This window comes from Plectropomus leopardus, chromosome 15, assembly GCF_026936395.1.
Source record: "Plectropomus leopardus strain MGB_pleo_1.0 chromosome 15, ASM2693639v1, whole genome shotgun sequence".
NCBI classification, from domain to species: Eukaryota; Metazoa; Chordata; class Actinopteri; order Perciformes; family Serranidae; genus Plectropomus; species Plectropomus leopardus.
The window spans coordinates 26,901,076-26,914,062 of NC_142190.1; the positions used below are offsets into that span (position 1 = coordinate 26,901,076).

Genomic DNA, 12,987 nt, shown 5'->3' on the forward strand with positions numbered 1-12,987 from the left:
CTTCACTTCACCACTCTGCCAGATAATTCCGTTCTGTTCAGTAGTGCTTTCCTGAGTTGTCAATAGTGTTGAATTTTTCTTGTAAGTTTTTGATGTTCTCTATTGTTAATCTCTCGTCTCTTTTTGTGATTTTTGTAGAGTGTGCCTCGCTGCGTTTTCTGCCAGCCGCTTTTTGTTCCAGTCTCCAGTGTGCTTGCCAGAGATTCTCCAACTCTTCGCCAGCTACATGGTGGTCAGACCGTCTCCAGCCACCACCATTTTGTGTTTCACATTTTTTGAGATTTTGTTAATTACCAGTCTGTTCTACTGACCAAACTACCAGAACATTAAATCTTTTTTTTTTTATGATCCTACGGTGTCCGTCTCTGCTACTGTGGTCCAAAAAATAAAGACTCACTCCTGTCACAAAACAGCATAAAATAGTGTGCCAAGACGTGTCAATTTTTCTCAAAAAAAAGCCAAAACCATCATATTAATGCATTTTTAAAAAATAGCCGAAAAGGCAAGGCTATAGTATGGCTAAAAATGTCAAAATGTGACCTGTCCCAAAAACAGCTGGAAACTTCTCAAAACAACGTAAAATAAGCTGCCAAGACACGCTATAGCAAATAATTTCTCTAAAATAGCCAAAAACACCATAATACTGCATGTTAAAAAAATGACCAGAAACGCAACACTATAGTATAGCTAAAAATGTCAAATTATGTCAAGTCCCAAAAAAGCTGAAAACACCTCAGAACAGCATAAAAAAACACCCAGACATGCTATAGCAATTAATTTCTCCAAAATACTCAAAAACACCATAATACTGCATGTTGAAAAAATGACCGGAAAGGCAAGGCTATAGTATGGCTAAAAATGGCAAAATATGGCATTTCCCAAAAACAGCTAAAACACCTCAAAACATCATAAAATAGAGTGCAAAGACACACCATAGCAACGCTTTTCTCAAAAATAGCCAAGAAAACCATAAAAATGCATGCTGAAAAAAATGACTGGAAAGGCAAGGCTATAGTATGGCTAAAAATGGCAAAATATGATGAGTCAGAAAAAAAGCTGAAAACACCTAAAATTAGCATAAAATGAGCCCCCAAGACATGCTATAGTAAAGAATTTCTCAAAAATAGCCAAAAACACAATAATACTGAATGCTGAAAAAAATGACTGGAAAGGCAAGGCTATAGTATGGCTAAAAATGGCAAATTATGGCATGTCCCAAAAACAGCTGAAAACACCTAAAATTAGCATAAAATAGCGTGCCAAGACACGCTATAGCATAGAATGCTGCAAAAACGGCCTAAAACACCATAATAATGCTTGTTGAAAAAATGACCGAAAAGGCAAGGCTATAGTATGGCGAAAATTGTGAAATTGACATGTCTCAAAAACAGCTGAAAACACCTCAAAACTACATAAAATAGCGTGCCAAGACACGCTATAGCATAGAATGCTGCAAAAACGGCCTAAAACACCATAATACTGCATGTTGAAAAAATGACTGGAAAGGCAAGGCTATAGTATGGCTAAAAATGTAAAAATATGGCATTTCCCAAAAACAGCTGAAAAAAACATTAAATTGGAATAAAATAATCCGCCTCCACATGCCATAGCAAATAATGTCTAAATAATAGCCAAAAACACAATAATAATGCATGTTGAAAAATTGACCAAAAAAGGCAAGGCTATAGTACGGCAAAAAATGGCAAAATATGATGAGTCAGAAAAAAAGCTGAAGACACCTAAAATTAGCATAAGATAATCCTCCAAGACAAGCCATAGCAATGAATTTCTCCAAAATACACAAAAGCACCATAATACTGCATGTTGAAAAAATGACCGGAAAGGCAAGGCTATAGTATGGCTAAAAATGGCAAATTATGGCATGTCCCAAAAACAGCTGAAAACACCTAAATTAGCATTAAATGATCCGCCACAACATGCCATAGCAAAGAATTTCTCAAAAAGTAACCAAAAACACCAAAGTAACGCATGTTGAAAATCAACCTACAAGGTAAGGCTATAGTATGGCGAAAAATGTCCAAATATGACAAGTCAGAAAAACAGCTGAAAACACCTCAAAACAGCATAAATAAACATGCCAAGACACACCATAGCAAATAATTTCTCAAAAATAGCCAAAAAAAAACATGATACTGAATGCTGAAAAAAATGACTGGAAAGGCAAGGCTATAGTATGGCTAAAAATATCAAAATATGATGAGTCAGAAAAAAAGCTGAAAACACCTAAAATTAGCATTAAATGATCCGCCACAACATGCCATAGAAAAGAATGTCTAAATAATAGCCAAAAACACAATAATAATGCATGTTGAAAAACTGACCAAAAAAGGCAAGGCTATAGTATGGCTAAAAATGGCAAAATATGATGAGTCAAAAACAAAGCTAAAAACACCTAAGTAGCATAAAATGAGCTCCCAAGACATGCTATAGTAAAGAATTTCTCAAAAATAGCCAAAAACACAATAATACTGCATGTTGAAAAAATGACCGGAAAGGCAAGGCTATAGTATGGCTAAAAATGTCAAAATATGGCATTTCCCAAAAACAGCTGAAAACACCTCAAAACAGCATAAAATAAGTCTCCAAGACATGCTATAGTAAAGAATTTCTCAAAAATAACCAAAAACACCAAAGTAATGCATGTTGAAAATCAACCAACAAGGCAAGGCTATAGTATGGCTAAAAATGGCAAATTATGGCATGTCCCAAAAACAGCTGAAAACACCTAAAATTAGCATAAAATAGCGTGCCAAGACACGCTATAGCATAGAATGCTGCAAAAACGGCCTAAAACACCATAATACTGCATGTTGAAAAAATGACTGGAAAGGCAAGGCTATAGTATGGCTAAAAATGTAAAAATATGGCATTTCCCAAAAACAGCTGAAAAAAACATTAAATTGGAATAAAATAATCCGCCTCCACATGCCATAGCAAATAATGTCTAAATAATAGCCAAAAACACAATAATAATGCATGTTGAAAAATTGACCAAAAAAGGCAAGGCTATAGTACGGCTAAAAATGGCAAAATATGATGAGTCAGAAAAAAAGCTGAAGACACCTAAAATTAGCATAAGATAATCCTCCAAGACAAGCCATAGCAATGAATTTCTCCAAAATACACAAAAGCACCATAATACTGCATGTTGAAAAAATGACCGGAAAGGCAAGGCTATAGTATGGCTAAAAATGTCAAAATATGACATGTCCTAAAAACAGCTGAAAACACCTAAAATTAGCATAAAATGACCCGCCACAACATGCCATAGCAAAGAATTTCTCAAAAAGTAACCAAAAACACCAAAGTAACGCATGTTGAAAATCAACCAACAAGGTAAGGCTATAGTATGGTGAAAAATGTCAAAATATGGCATTTCCCAAAAACAGCTGAAAAACCTCAAAACAGCATAAAATAAGTCTCCAAGACATGCTATAGTAAAGAATTTCTCAAAAATAACCAAAAACACCAAAGTAATGCATGTTGAAAATCAACCAACAAGGTAAGGCTATAGTATGGTGAAAAATGTCAAAATATGACATGTCCCAAGATCAGCTGAAAACACCTCAAAACGGCATAAATATACATGCCAAGACATGTTATAGCAAAGAATTTCTCAAAAATACTAAAAAACAACATAATACTGCATGATGAAAAAATGACCGGAAAGGCAAGGCTATAGTATGGCTCAAAATGGCAAAATATGACATGTGTCAAAAACAGCTGAAAACACCTAAAATTAGCATAAATTAGCATGCCAAGACACGCCATAGCAAAGAATTTCTTAAAAATTGCCAAAAGACCCATAATAATGCATGTTGAAAAAATGGCTAAAAATGGCAAAATATGACATTTCCCAAAAACAACTGAAAACACCTCAAAACAGCATAAAATAATTTGCAGAGACATGCCATAGCATATAATGTTGCAAGAACATCTAAAAACACCAAAATAGCCATGGCAAAGAGTCAAAAAATCATATGCCCGAAAAACACCTTTAAGCAGCTGAAAACTGTATAAAATAGAATGCCAAGACACGCAATAGCATGGAATGTTGCAAAAATGGCCAGAATCGCCATGATATGGCGTGTTGAAAAAATGACCAAAAAAGCAAGTCTATAGCATGGCAAAAATTCAAAACAATGACATGCCCCCAAAACAGCTGAAAACTGCATAAGATAGCATGCCGAGACACACTATAACACAGAATGTTGCAAAAACAGCCCAAAACACCAAATTATAGCATGTTGAAAAAATGACCAAAAATCCTATGCTATAATATGGAGAAATATGTTAAAATATGACATGGCATTCTATATTACGTTTTAAATATTTTTTTTAAAAAAGAAAACCTTTTATTCTATGACTTTATTTATTTTTTTCATGACATACAATATTCCAACGTTTTTATTATTCTTTAATGAAATATTTAACTATGACATTCATGTGATTTCTTTAAAGATTCACCATTGGGGCACAGACTGTTGAGCAAACTCACCTTCACGTTTACAAAATAAACCTTTTATTGGGGAGCAACATAACAACAGGACTAACAATAAAAAAATAATAAATACCTTTCGAAATAAGTCAGTGTTTAACAACAGATATCTGACAACCTTAACATAGGTGTTAAAGCACCCTGTCATTCCTCTTTTGCAGCATCTTCCTCATCATTTTTACACTTTTGTCTTACTGAACGTTACAGTTGTATTAAGTGACAGACACAGAAAAAAAGTCACAAAGCTCTTAAGTTCACATAAACAGCAAAAATACAGGCAGCAAATATGATACAAATATTTCTCAGTTCAGTCATATCAGCTTCAGGGGTGCATCCTTAAAGGGCCAGTTCGTCAAAATTACAACAAGACATACTTTCTTGCTTACTTTTAATGATGTTACTGATTGATGTATCCATTGCTCCCCTGCATAAAAGGTAAATTGAATTTTGCTTATGTCGCTTTAAGCTTTGAAAAATTACATTTTCAACAGGGAACTTCTCTTAATGAGAATGGTTTACTATGGACAGCCCTGCTGTCTTCAGTGGGACCACTTTCTACCCAAGAAATACTCCTTATGAAAACAATTGTAGGGTTCTTTGCAAATTATATCAAAACTTGCAGAAAAGTATTTTCTCTAAAACGGAGGTGTACTGGCCCTTTAATTTTGTTTTCTACACTATCAACCTGGGCTCATAATGTGAAATGACAGTAAATAACTTCAGTTGATTAAGACATGTTAGTATGAGTGCAGCTGTGTTTGAGGATCTGAAACATTGACCTCATGGTCACCAACATTAATCTGACATGCTAACAATAGCTCGCCAGCCGCACTGAAAAGTTTGCTGGCTAAGGTTTGGCAGCTAAAACCTTACAATCATCAGAGTAAAGGATAACTAAAGGAAAAGTTCACCCAAAATTAAAGATTTTTTTTTTCATTATCTTGTCATTCTCATGTCAGCTAAAGCACTGAAAAAGTAACAATTTCGGTGCTTCAGCTTTAACAATGGGTGACTTTTTTTTTTAACTAGTGTGGCGTTAAAAAAAAAGAAAAGAAAAGGAAAAAAAGCTAATTAACATGTTCTCCATGTCATGTCATGACTGAAGTGTATTTTTGGAGTTACATCAAAGAACTGTTGGTTTTAATACTTATAATATAACAATGACAAAACCCTGTTTCCAAAAAACAGGGAGAAGAAACAAGCAGCTGTGTTCCAACATTACAGTGACATTTGGATTTTACCTCATGGGGTGTTCTGTGTAATTCTATGGTGATGTTTTGGTTCATTTTAGAAATAAACAATGATCACATTCTTGGTTGATTTGGAAAATGTTGACATGGCATTGTGTAAGTTGTATTAACATAAAAATGTTGGGAGTAAAAAAATGTATATTGTGGTGGGACAAAAAATTAACCAATTTTTGTAATTTAAACAATAATTTTTGTATCTCAGTCCTGAAACTGGCTTCTTTCTAATGGTGTCAAATCAGTAGATTGTAGTTTTATATACTGAAATATCTGATTAAGGCGGGTTATGGAGCAACTGGTTTACAAATCTATGCAAATAAAACAAGGTCTAGGCGGTGGCTCATTATGAAAATAATTATCTATGTATACTTATAGAGAACAGATGTAGGCAAAAGTAAAAATAACCAAGTAGCATTTCTGGCTCCATTTCTCCAAAAGTGTTTGAAATAGTAACTTGAGAAATCACATTCTGGCACATTTAAAGCAGCTTTACTCAATATTTTATATCATATCCTTGAAGGGGTTTGTTGATAGTGATACAGAGATAATCACCCGCCTCTACAGTTCACTTCAGCTCTGCATGTTAGCATCTTTTCACTAATTATTTGGTTTTTCTGTCCACAACTTCATTGTTTTGGCTATTTCTGGCTGCAGCATGTTTCTGCATAAGTTTTTAAAAACCCATGTTAACACGACCAGATCAGCACCAAATATCAGACAAAGTTAGCAACTAGTTGGCTGACACAAAGGAGCATAGAGCACCTCAAGGAATCGGTAATCATGTGTAAAACCAAGCTGAAAAGGAGTCAGCATACTATGCTTTAAATTCATCAGACAGACACGAACAATAATTACAGTTCAATGCTGCGTACACAGCTCGTTTCAGTTGCCTGAGTGGCTAAAAACATAAATTAATTGCAAATATGAGAGCAGAGATAAGGCTGTCTTATCTGCGCAGTACAAACTGCTGCTGTTTTGTGCTTAAGTGGTGTCTTTTTGTGACATTAATCAGTCCAAATTCAGCTTGAGTTACTGCAGGATGGTTGAAGTTGCTCTCACATGTTGTTTTGGTGCAGCAGTGTGTACCTTTAATCACTGAACTGCCCCAAGAGCAGCTGGAAGTCTCTGTTTGCAACTGATTAAATGCAATTAGCATGAAGAGCAGAGGACATCGCTCTCATTATTTCTCATAGAAGTCTCATAGAAGTTGTACTGAGTTGCTGCTTAAAAAGCTTTTCCTAATACTTTGGCATAGCAAGCGCAAAACCTTTCATGTTAATTAATGGTAGGTGATGTTCATGTCATATTTATTCCATCCAGCTAACAATTTATGATGCTACATAATGAGAGCAGCAACAACGCTCCACTGCTTCGTTATGAATAATTCTGCAGCTCCGCAGGAACATGGAGCTCACTGCTTATGTAAAAATAGACCTGTTATCGAAGACAAAAAAAAAAACAGTCAGTCCCTGCTCGGAGCAGACGACTGCGTGAACTGCTTATGTTAAACGCTGCCCACAGAGAGCATCTCAGTAAATAAAATTATTCTTCTCATGCACCTCCACTCCTTCTCTGCGAGTGAATGGCAGCTTTGTTTCAGCTGTCAGGACGAATTAAATATTGCTCCCATAAACAAACATCATGGCGGCGAAATGGAAATGAGCTGCCCCTCAAAGCGGCCCCTCAGAGGATGAACCATCCCAACATTTTCCAAATCTCAAATTCCGGGTGCTTTTAACACGTTACCTCAAAGTTACTTTGACTTGGCTTTCTGTTTGGGGGCAGGTGCAGCTATGAGTGTCGATTTCGGGGCGGTTGCAGGGGCGGGAGGGGGTCTCACTGTCTCATACAGACTAAGGCACCTGCAACAAAACAGTGATATCACTGCATGAAGGTGTTTGTATTTAAACAAAGATTATATAAAGAGCAGGTTACTCACAGGTTCTTGATTTTCTTTACAAAAGCTTTGAGCGCTCTAACCACCCTCCTTATCCGCACCTGTCACCAAAGTAACACACAGGTCAGTACATTTAGAGCATTTCCGTATCTAACCATTATATCTCTTGCAGGAAATAATTCCTTTTCATAGTAATTTTCTTCATATATTATATCAGTAGTTTATTTTGATTTTTTTTTTAAAAAGAAAGAAACTCACCTGCTGCTTTTTGTACAAAAGAGGAAGGGAGAAAACAACGATCACAGCTGTAAAAGAGAAAAGAGAAATTAGCTGTGAATTCATCTATCTTTGGAATACATGGTGTCCAGCATATTTCTGTGTGGATTGGTCTTTAGCACCTTGGTCAGGGTGGTTGAAAACTATTTAATGTCTTTGACTTTGAAAAAGGAGAATGATGCTGCGTTCCATTGCAAGTCAATAGTCGATCATTTCGTGTCAGACTTTCCGACTTCCAATCTTAATGCGTTCCAATGCAAACACGGATGAAAACATGGATTTCTGCAGGGAACCCGTGTTTGTTTGGCGAGCCTCTGAACACCAGAAGCACGTACTGCGGACCTACATGAGCTACCACAGCACCATCAGTGAGGAGAGATGGCGTATGCCGTACAGTAGGCTACATGCCGACTCACTGATGTAGGTGGCTTACAGAAACGAGTGGGCTAGTAGGCTACCTGCTCGCAAAGATTTCTATCCAACACAAATGTCACTGCAAAGTTGTTATAGCACATTTCACAACACAAACACAACATCAAAGTAAAACTTAATGAACAGGTAATTCTGCTTACCATTCACCGTGTGCGCCGACATATTGCGGTGAAGTCAATTCGACCGACTCAGACTACATGGATCATGCCCAAAGTTTCAAATCTGGAATCCTGACTTGAATGGCCGTTCCATTGCTTTTTTTTCAAGTCGGACGTCGTTTTTTCTCAAGTTCCAAGTACAATGGAATGCAACACAGGGCTGCCCGAAGTAGGCCAAAAAGGTTCATTTTGGCCAACCAAATGTTTTTAGCGAAACTAAAAACTTTTAAAAATTGGTAGAACAGGTGACTTATTTACAAAGGCTATGTCCTTGCTGCAGGGGCCGCAGGTTCGATTCCAGCCTGCGGCCCTTTGCTGCGTGTCGTACCGCTCTTTCCCCCTTTCATGCTAAAGCAGTCCTATCTAATAAGGTAAAAGGCCAAAAAGAGATATTATGCTATATATTTATGTTCTTTAAATGGGAAAGATCCTTTTTTTTATAATCTGAGCACGATGAGCACAATGACTATTTCTGCGGAAAAGTCAGTTTATCGTGTGTGAGGTAAGAAAAAAGATGGAAAGGCAGAGAAAATTGGAACACAGAAATAAAGCATTTCAGGGAAATGGAATCCTAGTATTGTTTTGCCTGCAAACAATGTCCTGGCCACCATTAAGTTTCAATTTTGGCCCTCAAAAGGGAAAAGGTTTGGGCACCCATTATATAATTCATGTCTTTCCACCAACTTTTACAAAGAAGTTTTGCTTTGCTTTAACTTAATCAGACCTTAATCATAAAGGAGGCAGATCAGAAAACCCTCATAAGTCAATTTTGGAAGAACTCACCTGTTATGATCAGAGTCAGCCCGCTGGTTTCGACACCCACATAGGTCAGCAGATACAGGAGCACTACAAACTGAAAGGCCACAGAAAAAAATCAAGAAATTCTTTTTAAAAAAATAATTCACTCACAAAATGTAGTGTGTATATCACCCTGTTTTTTCATTGAATTTGTGAAGAAAACTTTGTTTTTGGTAAATAAAGAATCCAAAATTGGGAATAGCTTAAACACATGCATTTCCATGAAAACCTTTGCAGAACACTTCCCCATAAACAGTCCCATGCGCACAAAAGTAGTGCCTCTGCATACAACAAGATATATGACACTTGGATTTAACTGCACAAGTTGTGTGAGAGTTTGTTTGTTATGTTTATTATATAGTTTTACTTTGAATAAACACGGCCTGCATTTACTCCAATTTACCAAGAATCTTCTCAATTTTTGATACCCATTTGCCTTGGAAACATGCGAGGAAGACAAGTTTTCTTGACAAATTCAAGGTAACACAGGGTGAGTAACAGATGTGTGAATGGTCATTTTGTGGGTGAAGTATTCCTTTAAGTTGAAGCAATAACACTATCAATAAAATTAATTATTTTACAGATCCCATGGAGAATCAACACACCCACTGTGTGGCTCTGTGAAACCCAAAGTTGTTGTTTTAAAATTGTAGGAAACTTCTTACGAATATATGTCACTTCCTGCCAACTTTCGATCATTCACCTTTCAATTATCAATCAGTTGGTGTCATACATAAACGTATATAACATTATTTTATCATCACACTCAGACCTTAATAGAGTCGATCATGCTTTCGATGAAAAGCAGGCGTTTGAGTTCTGTGACGGCAAATGCGATCAGCAGCACCACCTCCTCCACCAGCATCACTGTCTCCTTATCTGTCAGAGAGCCGTCATAATCCAGGTACGACCTGGGGGCAGAGACACACATACAGAGCCTCAAGATCACAAAGCGATACAAAGCAATCATGCCCTACATTTAGCTACAAGAGCAACATGATTGAAATTATCGACCCGTAGAGAGCAGAGCAGCAGCTTTTTTTGTGGGCTTGACGCTGAAAAAAACACACCGATGACAAAGGCTGACAGACTCACTGGAAGGGGTGCACCCCGGGGTTCCAACGCAGCAGCTCCAGCAGTTTATAGTAAAAACGGAGGGTGAAGGTGACACACATGACACCCAGACAGATGTGGGAGATTACGGTGATGGCACTGAGCTGGAACAGACTGGCCAGACTGATCACCAGCCCCGTGAACACCACGCCGGTCCTCCTCATTTTCCGCCAATACACCAGATCCACAACTGCACAAAAAGACACACACGTGTTAGAAAACAGAAAATGAAATGAATTACAGTGATGTATGATTGACAGAGGAAAAGTCTGACATAAATAAGTTTGCTGTTCAGCGACACAATAGGCTACTCAGAAAGGCCTTTGGTTACACAAGAGTCTTGTCATAATCCATCAGATGTTTCTGTTTTGTATGTGTTGACATTTTAAGATTTTATTCTGTGAAACTTTCTAGTGATGCAGTGTTTTATTTTTTTGCCTGCTTTTTGGGAGACTGTCAAGCCTTAATTACAAATCACATTTTCACTGTAACCACTTGAGAGATAACAGAAGGGTGAAGAGAAGTTAAAGGGACAGTTCACACCAAAATCAAAAACAGATTTTTTTCCTCTTACCTGTAGTGCTGTTTATCAGTCTGGATTTTTTTGGTGTGAGTTGCTGAGTGCTGGAGATGTAAGCCGTAGAGATGTTTGTCTCCTCTCCAGTATGACAGAACTACATGGCACTCGGCTTGTGGTGCTCAAAGTGCCAAAGATACATTTGAAAAACTCAGCAGTAATGTCTCTTTCCAGAAATCATGACCCCGTAGCTCAAGATAATCCACAGACTTTGTTGTGAATTTTAAATTGGGACTATTTTCTTTCTATCGAATTACACCAACCAACCGAATCACCACACAGAAAGAAGTGAGCATCTACTAATGGATGAGAGGCTCAAAAGAGACATTGCTGTTAAGTTTTCAAATTCAAAACTCACTTTTTTTGGCGCTTTGAGCACCAAAAGCCGAATTCCAAATTGTTCCATTATATTGGAGAGAAGGCAGACATCACTAAAGCCGCTTCCTCCAACACTGAAACTCACAACAAAACAATCTATTAATCAATAGCACAACAGGTAAAAGGGAAAATATTTATCTTTGATATGTGAAGAGCTGTGCCTTAAACTTAATAGTGGAGATGAAAAAAAAAACAAAAAGTGACTGTAAAGATGCCTCATAGTGAGGAAAGCTGTCAGGTACTGGATCATGTTTATGGCTCTGTACTCAGTGTATCTGTTGCTGTGGGTTTGAAATGCTCAGACTTTGTTTCACATAGTTTCATATCAGTTTTCAAAAAAAGTGACACCACTTGAAAAGCAGTGAAGTGAATGTGTGTGATCTTAACTCCTCATTCAAACAACTCAGATCATTTTCCATCCTCTGTTTATGATAAACAAACCTGCCAGTGCGGATTGAAATCTGACTCACATCTCTCACTCTGTGCCAGAGAAGTTTTACTTATATGAGAGGTTGAATGCACAGTGAAATCATTAAAAACTTAGATTTAGATATTTCTAAGAGCAGAGTTTAAACAGCAAATATTAATTCATGAATCAAACACTTATTTTTAATATGCTTTATGTTACCAGGAAAAAAATAATTAAATTCTATTTAGTGTCCAGCAGTCTAAGTGGTAAGCAGCAGCACCTGTTTGTTCATTTCTTTCAGGAAAAAAAAGATGCGTCTCAATAAATGTGTTGCTTTTAAAAATGCATTTTGCACTTTTCTGAATGAATAAGAAATAAAGGATTAATTACACTATGAGTCACAGTTATGACATCCGATATTCAAACAGCAAAACGTTTAATGAGCCTTCTAACGCCACTTAATTAATTGTTAATCTCGGGTAGTTATCTGATTCAAACACATACTCGAGGATCTATTCATGAACACACACACACTAACACACGGCAGCAACAACCTGTCTTCCACAAAACAATTGAGTCGTGCATTTACATACACACAACTAAACCTGCAAATCTTTCAACATAAGAGTTTCTGAGAAATATATAAGTCAACATTTTTCAGGTTTTCTTATTTGATGGTAAATTTTGACAGGAAGCTGGTAAAGCACAGAGACATTTATAATTGAGATGTTAACACCTACTGTATTCTAATAATATTAGTAAAATGAAAACACATCAATCTTCTGTTCTTATAGGAAGATTTAGAGCTTTTAGAATTAAACAAACAACAATATTCAATCAGCGGCAGAGTCTCATTTAGCTGAGTCCCATCTGTCCACCAAATGAAAGACATGCAAGGACTCAGTATCTGACTGGTCATCCTGTTTGTATTCACACCTGCCCAACACGAGGGAAAAAATAAATCTCTTCCTCCTCCACCTGACAGCTGGACTCTGACCAGCTCCCTGTCTGCTCTCATTCACTTTACTTAAAGCTGTCAAGTGGGGTTTTTTTCTTACGTTTGGAGGCCATTTCAGCGACGATCCTGCTTGCTTTCCTCTCTTCCTTGTGCCTCCGCTGCTGGCTCGCTCTCTGGGCTTTTTTTGGCCACCCCAGCTCCGTCAGCAATATAAGGCCTGGCTGG

At 37.1% G+C, this 12,987-nt stretch overlaps 1 protein-coding gene across 3 annotated transcripts in view; it reads right to left on the minus strand.

The window, feature by feature from the left end:
• The window catches only part of rtn2b (reticulon 2b), a 35,946-nt gene extending 22,959 nt beyond the window's left edge, over positions 1-12,987 (minus strand). The window contains exons 1-7 of one of the 3 annotated variants that reach the window (XM_088088823.1): positions 12,863-12,987; positions 10,423-10,630; positions 10,100-10,238; positions 9,313-9,382; positions 7,922-7,968; positions 7,706-7,764; positions 7,513-7,628 (exon numbers count right to left, since the gene is read on the minus strand). In XM_088088823.1, the coding sequence (XP_087944949.1) occupies positions 7,520-7,628; positions 7,706-7,764; positions 7,922-7,968; positions 9,313-9,382; positions 10,100-10,238; positions 10,423-10,630; positions 12,863-12,875 (645 nt within the window). In that variant the 5' untranslated portion in view covers positions 12,876-12,987 and the 3' untranslated portion in view covers positions 7,513-7,519. Of the gene's footprint in view, positions 1-4,520; positions 7,629-7,705; positions 7,765-7,921; positions 7,969-9,312; positions 9,383-10,099; positions 10,239-10,422; positions 10,631-12,862 lie in introns of those variants that run through there. The other 2 variants (XM_042499792.2, XR_015778986.1) reach the window with 2 other exon arrangements.